Source organism: Peromyscus maniculatus, chromosome 23 (assembly GCF_049852395.1).
Source record: "Peromyscus maniculatus bairdii isolate BWxNUB_F1_BW_parent chromosome 23, HU_Pman_BW_mat_3.1, whole genome shotgun sequence".
Lineage (NCBI taxonomy): Eukaryota > Metazoa > Chordata > Mammalia > Rodentia > Cricetidae > Peromyscus > Peromyscus maniculatus.
In genome coordinates, this window is record NC_134874.1 from 35690729 (window position 1) to 35708275 (window position 17547).

At 40.6% G+C, this 17547-nt stretch overlaps 1 protein-coding gene and 1 long non-coding RNA gene across 2 annotated transcripts in view; both read right to left on the bottom strand.

Moving 5' to 3' along the window:
• LOC121826239 (uncharacterized) overlaps positions 1-17547 on the bottom strand; it is a 188488-nt gene that overhangs the window by 34700 nt on the left and 136241 nt on the right. The window lies entirely within an intron of this gene.
• Positions 1-17547, bottom strand: part of LOC121826416 (cytochrome P450 3A25-like) — a 79950-nt gene that overhangs the window by 2382 nt on the left and 60021 nt on the right. The window contains 9 exon segments of the mRNA XM_076561119.1: positions 72-234; positions 1838-2064; positions 4550-4710; positions 6278-6344; positions 6462-6589; positions 12750-12901; positions 13131-13219; positions 13470-13583; positions 16854-16953. Coding sequence (XP_076417234.1) covers positions 72-234; positions 1838-2064; positions 4550-4710; positions 6278-6344; positions 6462-6589; positions 12750-12901; positions 13131-13219; positions 13470-13583; positions 16854-16953 — 1201 coding nt within the window.

Here is a 17547-nt window from a genome sequence, read left to right on the forward strand (position 1 = left end):
AGGTGAAACTAAATTAAAAAACAAAAAACTCCCAATTAAATATGATTTATAGAGAGAGTTTCCTGCCTCACCTGTGTTTCCTCACAAGGCTGGAGGGTGAAGTTCTGCAGGACTCTGACGACAGCGAATTTCATACTGATGAGGGCAAACCTCATGCCAAGGCAGTTCCTGGGTCCATTCCCAAAGGGCAGGTATACATAAGGATTGATGCTGCCCTTGTTCTCCTTGCTGAACCTGGAGACAGAGTGGGGATGCAAACGAGGCTATGGAACATAAAGACCCAAGAGCTCCATGTTTGGAGTTCTGACACCCCTCTACCAGCTTACATTTGTGGACTTGCAACTGAACTCTTGCTATGGATGTCTCACTTTAAGAATTTTAAGTCAGGAGCTGGAGAGATGGCTCAGCAGATAAGAGTACTGGCTTCTTCTCCAGAGGGCCTAGATTTGATGACCAGCACAGGTACCTGACACCCTTTGGTGACCTTCTGAGGCACCAGGTTCATGTGATGCAGATACATACAGGAAAACACCCATACACATAAAAAAAGAATAAAAATAAAGGCATTGTAAGCTAATGGTCTTTCTATGTCCCTTAAAATAGAGGAGCCTCTGGTGTTTAGCTGAGCTGAGCTGAATGCTTATAGAGAGGAAATACATCTTTAAATACCAAAATTCTGTCTGGGGTGGGTATATGCTCACATTCTGAAAGACATGTCAGAATTAGAGTGAAAAGTATGCTACCGCCTCAACCTTCAAGAAGGTGGTTTCTAACCAAACAGACAATGGGAAAAGTTCTTAAAGCTAATGGTAAATTTGGAACCAGCACAGAATACATGAAAAAAGAACAAAAATCCTACATATGTGACTTTAGATATCACTTGTATCAACTACTACCTAGTCACCAAATAAGACATACTTGTATATGACAAGGTGTGGTATATAGGTTAGTGTAGCGGCTTTCTTTGGGCTGCCAGTCAGCTCCCAAATCATGTTTCAGAGACTTATTAGTTATGAACACTCAGCCTTATGCCTGTCCCGCTAGCTCTTATAATTAATTTAACCTGTTTCTCTTCATCTACGTTTTGCTTTGGAGCTTTTTACCTTGCTTTCATTCTGTGTGTCCTACTTTTCCATGACTTCTTTCGTGACCTACTGGCTGGTGGCTGCTTGGCTGGCTGCATCCGAGCATCTGCCTCTCCTCTCTTTCTCTCTTCTCTCTTTCTCCCCTCTCCCCCACTGAGCTTCCTCTTCCTTATTATCTTATTATCTCTGCCAACCAGCCACATCTATCACTCTTTTGCCTAGCTATTAGCCGTTCAGCTTTTTATTAGACCAATCAGGTGCTTTAGGCAGGCAAAACAACATATCTTTACATTGTTACACAAATGCAGCATGAACAAATGTAGCACTTCTTTAAACAAATTAAACAAATCATTAAACAAATCCAACATAAACAAATGCAACACGTTTATATAGTTAAAGTAATATTCCACAATAGGTTAGTGTTTAAGTAATTAGTGATTCATAATACAATTACAATATACTAGCTTTTGCAAAACCTTTACATACATACAAATAAATCCTTGAGGATATATTTCACTATTAATGGAGCTAAGGTGAACATTTTGGGACTCTGAATGGCCATGAATACTTTTCTTCTGGTCTGTTTTTGCAGCATCAAGAATTATCACTTTGTAATTTTAAAAGGTTTAATTTCCCAAATTCATACAGATGAAAAGGGATACAAAATCACATACATGCAATTTCCAGTAGGCAGCATAATATGTCTAATTTGCCTGATTCCTAGTGGGGACCATTCTCCGAGGTCTCTGTACCTTTCAGGGCAGAATTCCTCAGGCTCTGGCCAGTACTCAGGATCCCGATGGAGAGGATAGGTTGGTACCATAACTACAGTCCCTTTGGGAATGAACACTCCATTGATTTCCACATCTTTCTTTGAGATCCTTTCTAGCCTGTTAGCAGCTGGGTACAATCTGAGAGTTTCATTCACTACCATGTCCAGGTACTCCATGTTCATCAGGGCATCATAGGTTGCAGGTGCCTAGAAAGAAGAAATAGATGCTTCCAGATGAGGTTTGGACTTCATCTTTGACTCAGTTTCTAGTGTTATTGCATGTCAGAAGCTGCAAGGGCTGACCTCGATTAGTAGACCTTAGCCTTAATAAATCATTCTGCACCTATGATGATGACCTTTGTCCTGATGATGGCCCATTAGGGTATGAAGTATAAGTTTCAGCCCAGGAGCCATTTGGGACACTCCCCTGTCCAGATTCCCTCATCATCATCACTGTGGTGCTCTGATTTGTTTCCCATGTGAGCACATATGATCAGTATGACAGATACACTCAGCAAAATGCAATGGTGTCATGGTCTCATCTGCATAGACCAGTCTACACCAAGGAAATCACACCATTGCAAGGAACAACACCCACTCTTGGTCCATATCAAGGTTTTTGGATTGTTCTAGTTTTGCGTAAGTGTGTGTGTGTGTGTGTGTGTGTGTGTGCGCGCGGGCGCGCGCGCGCGCGCGCGGGCGCGCGCGCGTGCATGTTAATGGGATGTGGACAACTGCTGTGCACTGGCCTGTATGTGGAAGCCAGAGTCCAACCTTCCTCTGGGAGTCCACTTTATATATGTTTTTGAAACAGGTTTTCAGTAGCCTGACACTCACCAAGCAGGATGGGTTGGCTGGCCAGTGAGCTCCTGGGGAAGAGAGGCTCATACTGTCTCTCTCTCCTCAGTGCTCCAATTATACCTTTTCCCTCCACATGGGTTCTGGAACTCAAACTCAGGTCCTCACAAACCAAGCATTGTATGACTGAGCTGTGTCCCCAGCTTCTCAGACTAGGCAACTCCTGCTTGCTAACTCCCTGGAGGGTGGCAGGTGTAATAAGTTGGAAAGAAAGTTACAATGGAGACTTCTGGAACTGCCCACACTAGAAACTGCCTCTGTGTGTGAAGAAGAGTCAAAGCAACAGGAAAACAAGAAACAAAACACAGTCTATGTCAAGGAGAGAGGAAGAGCTTCAGAAACACAGAGGAAGTAGTAGGAATTGAAAATGCATGGTGGGAAAATGGATGATTCATAGAAAAGAAACCAAACTGAAGATGCCTCTGGATGCCTGGTTCCCCATTTCCAGGGGAAGGGGAACACAAAGCCCCTCCCAAAAAACCCCAAGAGGCTCTGGTGAAAGGGGGCAGGGAGTCCTCCCTCCAGGACACCCCCACAGCCTCCACAGACTTCAAACCAATGAGAGTGTGGTGAGACGGGGGCTGATTCTTGCAACTGTGAAGAGGAATCCCACTGTTACTCTGAATGATTCAGAATGGAGGAGCCAGTTGACATCTTTATACAGAACCTTGCATTGGAAACTGAATTCCTGCAACCGTGAAGAGGAATCTGGCTCTCATTCTGGATGATTCAGAATGGAGAAGCCAGTTAACCTGTTTATACAGAATCTTGCATTGGAAACTGAACAGCTCAGGGAGGCAGAGAATAGGGACTGATCACAGGACAGGAAGGGTGAACTTAATGCTCCACAACCCTAGGACAAGAGATTACCTGAGTGACATTTGTGGAAAGAGGCAGGATTATTTGCTTAAACGTACATGTGGCTGGAGGCTGAGGAAGTAAATTGCTCACAGATAGGTGTCCCTACCATTGTCCTGACCAGATCTCTATTAGCCACCTTAGAGGGTTGGACTTGGAGACTTCCTGAGAAAACCTGTCCAGCACATTGCCTGCAATGCCAGCTCTGGTCAACAGAGGGCACTGACACTCAAAGAAATTACAAAAGTGATGCTATCTGCACCATAAGAAAAAAAAGACTCCACTAATTCACACACACACACACACACACACACACACACACACACACACACACAAACACACACACCATGCTATCGGACTGGACAGTAGAGCCATTGACAGTAGTGTCAAGTCAGTCTGCCAAGACCAGTGAAGGCCAGCCTAGCACCATAGATAGCATAGACAGAACCCGAGGACATCAGCAGAGATAACTGTCCAGACACCTGAGGGACTGGTGCTCACCCTTATGTATCACACAGGTTTTCTGGTGTCTCTTACTTGTATAACTGTTATAATAGATACAGATGCACCAGAGCTGGCACTGTATTAAAGATTGTGTATTTCTGGGTTGGAGAGATGGTTCAGAGTTTAAGAGCACTGGTTGCTCTTCTAGAGGTCCTGATTTTAATCCCCAGCAATCACATGGCGGCTCAAAACCATCTACAATGAGATCTGTCGTCCTTTTCTGTCCTGCAGACACGCACACAGGCAGAACACTATATATACATAATAAATAAATAAAAATCTTTTTAAAAAGATCATGTATTTCTACAGATTGCATTCATCTCCTATGTCCCTCCCTTTCTTTCTCTTTTAGAATCTTGCTGGTGGAAGAACCACTGCATGGCTCTCTGTAAAATTTCTCATTGCAAGTGATGAGACATGTTCTTGTGAATCCTTTACCTCTGCCCTCCCTCTCTGGGTACCACCCATTCACCTTATTGGGCAGAGCTCTGTCAATCTCATCCTGAAGTTTCTTCTGCACAGCAGGGTGAGTAGCCAGTTGATACATCACGAAGGAAATGGACGTGCTTGTGGCTTCATAGCCAGCAAAAATGAAAACAAATGATTGGGCTGTGATCTCCATATCAGAAAGAGCTAAAAGGAAACGAAATTCTCAGATAAGGAAGATCAAAGCAGAACATCATAGTTGAAATGAAAAGAAATTCAAATGGTGCTCCCAGCCGTCTGGAAACAAATAGAGAAAGGCAGTCCACAATCCCTGGGACTGAATTCCACTCTGGTGAAATCTGTGGCCTATCTGTCCTGTTAGACCAGACTCACCACCACAAATGTGTAGTTCCACCCACCACACATTGTCCTCATACATACTTATAAACATAAAAGAAATACAGGTGTTAACATTGACCAACAACTTGAGAGGATCTAGGATCACCTAGGAGACAAGACCGGCATTCCTTTGAGAGATGTCTTAAGTTGCTTGATGTGGGAAGACACATCTTAAATGTGGGTGGGACATTCCATGGCCTTGGGTCCCTTACTGAGCAAAAAGAAGATTGTGAGATAGTCTCTGCTTCCTGACTACTAATGCCATGTGACCAGTAGCCTGCTGTACCAGGACTTCCCCGCCATGATGGACTGAATCACTAAACTGTGGGTCAGAATAAACCTCTCCTTAAGGTGTTTCCTCAGTTATTTGGTCAGTGTAACAGCATGAGGGACTAAGACAAATACCTTAATATTAGTAAATGCGAGACAAAACAGGTGGGAAATGGTTGAGTGTCTGTCCTGAAAACGCTTCACTCTGGTGGAGGAGTGTACACAAAAATGTATAGGGAGTCTCTGTACTTCCCCCCTAAGCTCTGCTTCTACCAGAAAACACCCTAAAATTAAAGTCTCTTGTAGCAATTGAAATGAAAGCCCAGACGATGGAAGGCTTCATGAGGCCACATAAAAGGGCTTCCAGTGGACATGCCTGACAACTTGAAATGCCAACTAAATAATCATAAGAAGAAAGTAACAGGGGAAGCAAAAGGTCACACTGCTAGAGACAAATGAATATATTTTTGAATGATATTTTATAAAGCAAATATTAAGGATTGAAAATCCTTTCTATGATGGATAGTGACTAGAAATATGGAATAAATATGAGAAGTTTAAGGTCAATCTGTGGCTACATCAGTAATAATAGTCTATGACACAAAGCTAGCATGGAGGATGTTATAAAACCAGGGGCCTGAAGAATGAAGAAGAGCAGGGTATATAGTTTCCCAGATGCTATTTATACAGAGCAGAATTACAGATGAAGTTATTGAACACTGTTCCACCACTCACTCCCAGAGACCATCCTGAATGCTGGACAGTGTTCTTCCTAATTGGGGCCTAGATGCAAAATCTAGGCAGAGATCCAGAATCATTGGGATTGAAAGGGACTGAGAATCAGTCTCTGCTCTGACAGATGACCCAGCACAACTGAGGCCTTCTGGGCATGAAATGCTTCTCTGTGGCTTCCCTACAAGCTCTGGTCCTTTTACCCCAGTGTGCTTCTAGAAAGCTCCCATGGACATCATAGACATCATCCATTGCATGGCTTTCTGAAATTTGGCAGAAATTTCCATCTTGGACCACTCTCCCATGCACATGTCCCGACACCCTCTTCTCTCTGGGCTTCTTGTTCCAAACATGGTGAAGCATCCTGAGTTACCTTTCAGGGACTCTTTGCTATTGGAGTTCTGAGTGTTCATCATCAGCTGAAGAAAATCCACTCGAGTCTGGAAGCAGAAAGAGAAATGTCCACAATGGACAATTAGAGAAAGGGTACAACTGACATGTTCACAGCCTGATACATGATCAATCAATGAGCATTCTTACAAAACACCATATTATACCTTCTGAGTTGTTTCAAGGCGATTTTGCTTCATCTTCTTTACAAATTCATAGAAAAAGTCCACTAATCCGTTTGGGAAAATAGAGATACTTAGCATCTCATATAGTGGAGTAAGGAATGGAAACATAACTACAGAGAAAAGAAGAGAACATGTAATGAAAATCTGCACTAAATTCTTATTCACTCATTAGAAATCAAACACAATTTCAGCTAAGTTTCAGGATCCACTTGTATTTCAATTCCACTCAAAGGAAGTACCAAACTGATGTTAACAAATAGTTATCTATTTATAATACATCAAGATGTAAAACACTCAAGATATGGGCTAGAGAAATGGCTAAGTGGTTAAGAGCATTTGCTGCTTACAGGAGATTCAAGTTCGATGCCCAGTACTTGGCATTGAATGGTTCAAAACTACAACTACAACTCCAGCTCTAAGGAATCAACTCCCTCAACTGGACTCTAGAGGTATGGCACTCATGTGTGTGTGTGTGTGTGTGTGTGTGTGTGTGTGTGTGTGTGTGTGTGTGTGTGTGAGAGAGAGAGAGAGAGAGAGAGAGAGAGAGAGAGAGAGAGAGTAATTAAAAATAAACAAAATTTAAAAATATATATAGGAAAAATACTTGTTATTATTTAGGCAATGAAATAACATATTCATTCCACTCCCTATATTCCTTCTCCAACTTCCCCCACATCCCCCTCAAGACATCCCTTTCACAGCTTTATGTTGTTGTTTAATAAGACTGAAGTGGAGCCATCCACTGAAGCATGGGAAACTGACAAGTGGCCACACCATCAAAGAAGGATGATTCTCTCTTCCTTAGAAGCTATCAACTGCCAAACATTCTTCAGAAAGGGGTTGGACCTTGAGAGCATCTCCCATATCTATGGAGGGAATATTGGTTGGCTTGATCTAGTGTAACTGCTCTGAGTTTGAGAGTGTGATAGCCATGCATGTCCAGAAGATGATGTTCCTCCTCACATTCCAGTGTTTACATTCTTTGTACCTACTCTTCAATAGGAATAAATTTGATAACAGCACACACAATTTAACTAAAAGTGGGTCAAAGATCCAGGTCTAAGATGGGTGTGGTGAGCACAAGCCTTTAATCTCAGGATTCTGAAGAGAGGGGCATGTGGGTCTCTGTGAGCTTAAGGCCAGCTGCTCTATATAGAAAGTTCCAGAACAACCAGGGCTATGGGGGATCAACTCCCACATTCCCCCCTCAGCGTACTCTAGAGGAGAGTGAAGTGAGAAATATTTAGATAGAAGAATAGAGAGGAGAGAAACAGATAGAAACAAAGAATACCCTCAGGAGGGCCTGTTTCCTTATCCACTGGTCCCTTGTGTCTCTACTAAAGGGTTATTTATAGGAACGACAAGGTGTGGAGCAAAGACAGTCCCTAAGCTCAGCCAAGTACAGTAACCATGCACATGGTCAAGCAATCCTCTAATGCAGCCCTGCTGGATAAAGCAAGCTCAAATCTCACTAGGAAATCTTTGTGGGCCTCCACATCCCTCTTCTAGATATAATAAAGGGCTTCCCAGGCCCCTCAGATAGACTGTGCCTGTCTTAGGTCATCCTTCTTGATTAGTTTCCTTACCAATCATGGAGATATACTTTCCATCAAGCATATTCTGCCTTATGCTGGAAGCTATCAAGAAGAAAGTTGCCTGTCTTTGACTACCAGCCTTTGATAGGAATGGGTATAGAGCCTAACTCAGCTCTGACTCAGGTCCCTGCTGAGCTTGCAAACATCCACCTCCCAGTAAAGGAGTAGAGGATAGTAAAGATGGAATATCCTTTTTGGAATGGGTCTAAGGTGACTACAACAGTATTAGCTACACCAAGCCCTTTTCCAAATCAAATGTCTTTCCTAACAGATGTTCAATAATATTTTCAAGAGACTATTTTGATTCCCAGGAAAAAGCAATCATTTCAAATCACTTCAAAGTATCCACTCAAGTAAACAAAAACGCATGCTAATTATAAAGACGCTTTTATCTGTTTAATTAGCAGGAGAATTTCTGTACAAACTAACACAATCATGGAAATCCTAACTTTTTGTGGGTGGCCTACCTCTTTCTAAACAGAAACAGAGGAAGAGTGGAAGCTTTTAGGAAGAAGATAGAAAAGCTCTCTTAATTATGACATTTAAGTTTTCCAGGGGCCACTAAGACCATAAAATTATATTTTGAGCTATCATAAAAATGTTCAAATCTATCTGAAGATAAAACATATTCCTTTAAAAATTAATGTTACCTAATTTGTCCAGACAGATATTGATGGAATAATAAAGACAATTCTAGTATGAACATGACTATACATATTTAGTTTTTACAAACTTATATTCAACATTTACACTTTTACAGACTTACATCCAACATTTACACTTTTTACAAACATATTAAAAAGGAAAATTCTATAGGACTATTTTACAAACTTTAGCACATATCTAGAAGAGATTTATTAAAAGAACTATTTACCCATACTTATATTCAAAAGCAAACTTTATTAGCAAACATCTAGAAGAATTCTTAACTGACCTATTAACAAGACAGCAAGTATACAAATCATTTCTAAAGTTCATATTTTGTAGTTACCTTTGATATTATTCTGAAAGTTTGCTTGAGAGTTTGAAGTCAGAACCTAATTTATCAGTGGTTCTAAGCTTTACTGAGGTCAGCTCCCTCTTCTTAATTTTTAGAAGTTGTTTTTAATATTATCATGAGTGTTTTAAAGTGGTTTGTTGACAAACTGTATTAACATTTTAATTGTCTCCTGACAAGCAAGCTGTTCACCTGTTTCTAGTTCTCAGTAGTGAAGGGGAAGCTTTCTAACATCATTTGGAAAAACACTGCATTTTGAGCTGGAAAAAAAAACACACTGAAAAAACAGTTTTTGGGCCATGTAGTACTGGTATCTCTGTTACAGACTTCATTTCCCAAACTGCTTTTCTGTACATCATCACATTGTTACAAACTACCTTATGGACTACATTTCCCAAGCTGTCCTTCTCTACATTGTCAGGCTGTTAAGAATGAACTACATACCCCATGCTGCCTTTCTGGGGCTATGAGAAAACATCAATTTACACAGTCTGTATTCATGCTGAAACCAAAGTCAAATTTTTGCTCTTATCACAGGAGACTTTTTCCTCCCCAAGCTTACATTAGGACCCCTGCATTATCATTTGACAGATGTACCTCTCTAATCAGATTTTTTTCACCTCATACTGATCCCAGAGTGGGTTAAGCCTGTCCCTGTGCTCTCTAGCAGGCATTTGTTGCCAGAAGCAAAAACCTCTGTCTCAGTAGGTCAGTGAAAAGGAATGAGAATACTTGAAAAAATACTTTTTTTAAAAGAATTTGTTCCCTGATTAAAAAAAAGAAAAGAAAGAGCTTTCTTGGCAGCTGTGGGTGCTGTGTAGCCCCACCTACCAACTCGGAGCTCACAGTCAAGCAGGCAGTTCTCCCTGTTCCTGATGGACTTGTTTGTATGGCCAAATTTACTCTCAGCTCTTCTCATGCTGTCATTAGTGCTAGAACTTAGACCTTTCCTCCCTTATTGCAGGGAGGCTTTCAAAGCCTCACCCGCTACGTTCATGCCAGAATCTTGTCCTCAGCAGCTGTTCCACTATGGGGGGATGTTGTTCCCTGATCAGCTCTCCCCCTGTGCTTTCCTTGGTGTCTTTCACTAGGCTCTAGCTACAGGGAATTCTGGCTAGTGTCTAAAGTACCTGCTGTTTTTCTGATACTGGCTTGAAGGGGAGATAGGACTAGCAGGGAGGATTTGCCCTGTTCAAAGAGTTTTTTTCTTTTTTTTTCTAGGGCAATTACAGGTGCTTTTCCCATACTGATAGGTGTTGTTTCCAAATGAGTTAAATTTTTGCCCTTACAGAAAGAGAAAAAAATCTAAGAAGGAAAGACCCAAAATTCTTCCAGTTTTTTAGAGAGAGATTACTAAGTTTTTCCCAAGAAAGCTTTCAGTTTTTGAGAGAAAGATAACTAAGTTTTTTCCAAGACTTCTGTTTCCTAAACTTTGGCTTCATGGCCAAGAGGAAACTAATTCTGATAGTTTGATTTTTTCATGCAGTAACACTGTGAGCAGAGTTGAGTTTTACTTCATCCACATCTGTCTCAGGGAACATTCATTGCTCTGACACTCAGGACTCAGATTTAAGCTACATACAGATCAAAAGCATCCACAGGAATCTTTTTCTGTCCATTTTTCTCATCCTATTTTTTTATAACTCTGATTCCTCCCAGGAGTTTGCATTCATAGTCCCAGTTGGAAAAATCAAGGACATAGTTCCTCTGTCTTGTGCTTATTTTATCCTAAGGTTTTTCTTACAGTACATTACTACAGTCTACCTTATATTTTTTTCCTTCTTGTCCTAAGTTTGTTTTTTGAAACAGGGTTTGTCTGTGGAGTTTTGGTGTCTGTCCTGAATCTTGCTCTGTAGACCAGGCTGGCCTCGAACTCACAGAGATCCACCTGGCTCTGCCTTCCAAGGTGCTGTGATTAAAGGTGTGTACCACTGCTGCCCAGTTTTCCCTAATTTTTCTACACTGTATTCCTACATTCTACTTTACATTTTTCCTTAATTTTTTAGATAGAAATTAAGAGAGAGAGAAAAAAAGAAACCTAGATATAGAGAGATACTCACTGCAGCCTCACTTTGGCATTTCTTTTAGCCACCTTACTTTCACTCCTGAAAATAGAATACCCCCACCTTAATTTTTCAACATAACTGGACATGCCCAAACTTCCTGCAGGATCCTCTCCCTTCCTTTCATCAAGTCCCTGGTCCCTTTTCCATGCACCATCTGAGGGAGACCATCTCCCACATGTTTCCTCCAGGGTGCTTTTGAGGAAGGTGAAGTGAGAAATATTTAGATAGAAGGATAGAGGGGAGAGAAACAGATAGAAACAAAGAATAGCCTTGAACTTTATCAACTGGCCTCTTCTGTCTCTTCTAAAGAGGAATTATAGGAATGCCAAGGGGTGGAGCAAAGATCTTCCCCTAGCTCACCAACTGTCGACCCTTCCAATCACCTAGTAACCATATGTATAGTAAAACAATCCTCTAATGCAGTCCTACTGGATAAAGCAAGCTCAGATCTCACTAGGAAACATTTGTGGGCCTCCACACAGGGCTGCATGACCCTGTATCAAAAAAAAATGTTTAAGGAATGTACTGCCCAATTAAGATGAAACTGGAGGGAGGTTAAATGTTCATAACCTCAACTCTGACCATTTGACTTAGAGATTAAAACATAGCACATTATAAAATTGTACATCATACAATTTTAAAAATGTGTACTTCAAAAGATCCCATCAAAAACATTAAACGACATCTCAAAGTAGAGAAAATATGCCAATTATATGTCTGGAAAGTGACTGTTATTCATGATACACATGCCAATCTTATAACTCAATGGCAATCACATAAACAATTCAGCTATATAGGAGCAACGATTGAACAGATGTTTATCTAAGAAAGACAATAATGTCTTCCAAGTGGGGGAGTATAATTACAACCTGGAAGAAACACAACCCAACACTCATGGTGCTATACTATTGAGTGTCCACTAGGGCATCTGGGATGAACATCATGAAATAAAAACAACCCCAAGTTTTGAATGGCAGTCCTCATGAATTCCTAAACAGAAAACAAAATGCTGCCTCTATCAAAGAAAAAACTCACTTGCTCAGTAAGTCAAACACAGAAGTCCTATGTAATTTACTAATCCCCCCAAGTGCCTACCCAGAAAACATGAAAACAAGTGTTCAATCATAATCTCAGGTGTCAATGTCCATGACAGCTTATTGGCAGCATCCCGAATCTGAAAACAATTTGAAAGACCATCAGATGGCATCAAATTTGATTTATCTACAGAACATGGGTGTGGTAACAAATGTTTCTGTTGAATATATTGTGTTAACTGAAAGAGTCACTAAATTGTATGTATTCTATGACATTTTTATGCTGTATTTTAATGGCAAATGTGGGAAGAGGCAGATCTACAGAACAGTGAACTGATGTTTCTTATGACAAGGAGGAATGGAAGATGAGAAAGAAATGGTACAGGTTTTCTTGGATAAAATGTTCCCTGGCTTGACAATGGTGATGGATATACATTACCTTGTATGAGCAAAACCTGAATTACACATTGTAAGCAGGCACATTGTTTTTATATATGAATTGTATTTCAGTAATGATGAATGATATTATTTTGATTGTAGCATGTGAGAGAGTAAGAAAAAAGAGAGGAAGTAGATACATACAGAGAGAAGAAATGGGTCAAGAAAATTCACACTTGTTAATATCTTCTTGACTTTCTGCACAAAGGGATCCTCTGGGTTGTTGAGGGGATCAATATTCACTCCAAATGATGTGCCAGTGATCACATCCATGCTATAAGCTCCAAGGATACTGAGGAGAGAGACATGGGAATCAGTGTCTGCATCTGAGGCAGCTCATAGTTCCAAGCTACCCAGGCAGGAAGCCACACAGAATCACATGCTGGATCATCAGTGGGGGCTAGGCTCCTATCACAATCACACATGGGGCCTTTACCTGGTGTTGGTTTGCAGATGCCCCTTTCCTAGAGTTGAAGGGACACTAAGGTATTTACAGTCCCATCAACTGCACCACCACTTACTCTTTTATGGTGACAGGCTTCCCTCTTTCTTCTTCTCGTCTCAAGTTTTTCACCAATGTATCTCCATACTGCCCAATGATGGGGAACATCTAAGCACAAAGCACAACATCTGTAGCTAAATGAGGAAACTCAGGTCCCAGAAAGACAAATCATCCCCAGTCATGAAGCAATGAGTGGGATGTTACAGTAGATTTTAAAAAGAGTCCTCTGCGCATGAAGACAGAAGGTCATTTTATAGGAATTGTAACTCAGAGGACCAACCCTTGGAAAGGGAACGTGGACTTGTTTTCTACCTGTCCCCAGATTCATTCCATAAGTAAATGCCCTCTCCCTCATCACCTCCTTGAGTTTTCCATTGGTGAAAGTTGGAGACAGCAGTGTTCGAAGTCTCTTCCATTCTTCATCCTCAGATAAGTTGATGGACTTTTTTATAAGTCCCGCTGGACCAAAAGCCTAGAGTTCAAATTGAAAGCCAATTTATCTTGCAGAAGTTATGTATATGTCCACAGCTACAGAAAATATATCAAACAAACATCATTCATTTAACAGATAGTTACTGATCCTAAGTGGCACGCCCACTTATGATTCATTGAAATTACTTCACAGCCTATATAATCATGAGTGTCACCTATCATCAGAGCATGGCTTCAAATCTTTCTTTCAAAATCTCTTCTTAAATGGAAACCCCTCTTGTAAGGGAAAAAGTGTTGTTTGGAGCAGGCTGTAGCACAAGGGGTGGCTCAAGTCCTCAGGCAGAGGGTGCTGTGGTAGCTTTTAGAAGCAGTTGTCTACATAGTGGGGAGTTTTCTACTTATGCAGCCCCTAGGGAAATATATGCATGTTCCGGGCAGAAAACTTTGAAGGCAGCGGTCTTGCCCTGAGAGTCACAGAAGAAAGAGTCTTCTTTGTGGCCGAAGGACCATGGTACCAATAGGACAGATTCTGTGAAATTTCTTGTTCAGATCTGAATACAAGATGTCACAAGTATATCCATTGCCCTACACTAGAGCTTACACAGAAGGAACAGGAATAGTGTGGGTTGATGGAAAAAAACTGAGATACCAGAATCTTCCTTTCTGGGAACATATGAAAGCAACAGGCCCCTACTATAAAACTGAAGACAACAAAAAATGTTGTAATTCAGACAGTTAAATGATTATTATGGGATGTTTTCTAAAGTTTGTATTTTAGAAAACATCTTATACTTCTATACATAACTTGGTTAAGGTAAAAATAATTTCAGACTGTCTAACATATTGCTACTGTGAATAGCCAACCTAGACACAGACTGTGAAAATAAAAGGTCCTATGTTTTGCAGACTCTGAATTTGTAACTTCCTGTTTTGACAGATGCTGTCCAAAGATGTTTCAGGTAAGACTGTCTGTTTTATATTTTGCTTTTTCATGTTGGACATTTAATGAGGAGATGAAAAAAAAATCCAGGGCTCTGATGCTAGTCAAATGCCTAATGTAGACAATATGCTATGTAAATAAAGAATGTCTCTGGTTGGGAGAGAGAGAGAGAGAGAGAGAGAGAGAGAGAGAGAGAGAGAGAGAGAGAGAGAGAGAGAGAGAGAGAGAGAGAGAGCTGCTGAACAGTCAGATGTGCATTCAGTCCCCTTCCTCTTTGGGACCTGAACCCCACTGAAGCTGGACTTAACAGTTCTTCCAAAGGAGCAGAAAAGAAAAGCCCTACAGCTTTTTATAGTAGAAATGGACTCAACTGGCCTTAGATAGAGATAGAGAGATAGAGAGATGGCTCAGAGGCTAAGAGCACGTGTTGCTCTTGCAGAGGACCCATGTCTGGGTCCCAGTACCTTCATGGCAGTTCACAGCCATCTGTAATTCCATGATATCTGACACCCACTTCGGACCTTCACACATGCATGTGGTGTACATATGTATAAACAGACAAAACATCCATACACATAAAATTTTTTAAAAATTACATAGTCTTGGGTTACTGTTATCTTAGGGTAGTTCTGCAATATGTTTACCAACAGCATAATCAATTGGAGAGCTGTTGTTTTTTAAATTATGGCAAGTAGAAAAGATTAAGAATTGGGAATGATGTCAAGCATGGTAGCACACATCTTTAGTCCCAGTGCTGGGGAGGCAGAGGCTAATGGCTTGTTGTGAGTTCAAGGACAGCCTGGCCTACGTAGTGATTTCTGAGCCAACCAGGTCTATGGAGAAAGACCCTGTCTCAAAACAAGTAAACAAACAAATAAGCAAAACAGAATTGATGATGGAGAGAAAATTTATACAAAAGCCTTAGCCAACTTCACACTTGATAGTGAGAGCCTGAATGTTTGACCCTCCAAACAGGAGCAGTTCTGAAGGTTCCCCTCACCACTGTTATTCAGTACTATCCTAGAAATGCCGGCTAGAACAATAAGGTAAGAAAATTCAATTGAAACATACAGATTGCAAAGCAATGAGTATAAGTGTTCTGATTTTCAGGCACCTCCATTGTCCATGTAGAGCATACCAAACAGCATACAGAATACAGGGAATAAAGAAGTGAGTTTGAAAAGTCATAGGACACAATGACATCACATAATTCATTTGAATTTGTACATAATTGCAATGATAAGTGGAGAAATATTGAGAAAATTGTGTCATAGCAATAACTAGAAATTAAATACTTAAAGCACTGATATAACAAAATACATGTTGGGTCTTTCACCTGAAATTGTCTATTTGGCAAGCAAAGGCAAACTAAAAATCAGAGAGGTACATGCTAGCCATGAATTAGAAGACACAACACAGTAACAATATTTCCCCTATATTTGTTTCAATTTTTATCAAAATCACACTGAGCTTTTAAATTCAGACAAGACCATTCATAATTTGGATAGAAAAGCAAAGGTCCAAGAACCAACCAAACAATTTTTTTAAAAAAAAATGAAGGAGTAATTAATCCACATGAAGTCACTCATCAAGAAGAAATGGTCCCCATAGAGGGAAAACACTGTGATCGATTGATTGAAGAGAAAGATGAGAAAGTGTCCCACACATGTAACAGGACTGGTAATTTTTGGAGGGAAAAACTTCTCCCAAATGGCATCGGAACAATTGAAAATGCATGGTACAACAGAAATCTTGAGCTGACCTTTGTTTCTCATACCAAAAAAAATTACAGATAGATTATAGACATAAATCTAAAATATAAAACTACATATTATCATTAAAAAATAAGAAAGTTAAGCAAAATGTTATCAAATTTGACCCTGAAAACATCCATAAAATGCATCAGACACTGCCAAGAAGAAAAGACAGGCTTCTCATGATCACACCACATGTTTAGAAGGAAGTCCCATGGTGAAGGGACAGTCCTGTGTCTTCACTGTGTAGCTTCAACAATAAACAGGATTGTAACAATGTCCAAAACACAACACACACACACACACACAGGAGAGAGAGAGAGAGAGAGAGAGAGAGAGAGAGAGAGAGAGAGAGAGAGAGAGAGAGAGAGAGAGAGAGATAGATATCAGGGAATGCCACTCAGAGGAAATGTAAATAAACTCCCAATGACATCAAAGCTAATTTCATCTTAGTATACTGGCCAGAATATATTTATACTCATGCAAGACATTACCATTTATAAAAATCAAGAAATATTCTGAGCATGGTGGTGGCTCTTTATTGTGATCATATAATTCTTTTTAAATTAAATTTTAATGAAAATAAATCATTATATTTCCTAAAAAGGACACCTACCCGACGGTTTGTGAATACTGAGTAGCATTCTTTCACCAGCACAGTTTTGATGATCTCTGGATCTGTGATAGCCAGCACAGGCTGTCAACCGTCATAAAACCTGAGGTGGGAACACAGGGTGGACTGAACCTCAGAAAATGGATTCTACAGTTGGAGTTACACCCAGGACTCCAGACTCTACCCCTGAGGCTGTACAGGCCACACTGCCAGCTCTATAGCACAGCAACATGAACCCCTACTTCAAGTTCTGACCATAGAAGACACTGGAATTGAATGAAGGATAGTATGGCTGAAGCAGGGAAGAGACACTTAGGACAAAACAGCTCTTCAAAGACGTCTCTAGTAAGAATGAACACTGAAACATTGGCTAAGGCGAGGCAAACTCACATGGTTATTGCCAATACTATTCTTTTGTGTAAATAGTTCAGTACCTGGGTTGGAGGTGTGGCTCAGTGGTAGAGCCCTCGTCTATCAAGTGTGTGGCACTGGGTTTGACCTCCAGAGATATAAAAAATCCAGAAAAAATGGTCAATGATTCCGAACTCAAAACTTAGAGACAAAGAACTCAGTGTTCCTAATACTGTTGCAGTAGCGGTTGCTTTGGGACCACCAGAGGGCAGCATAACCCATGCTTGGCATTGGTTCACATGGTCTCTATGTGACCTCTGCAGACCCTGTGACCAGGCCTGTGGTT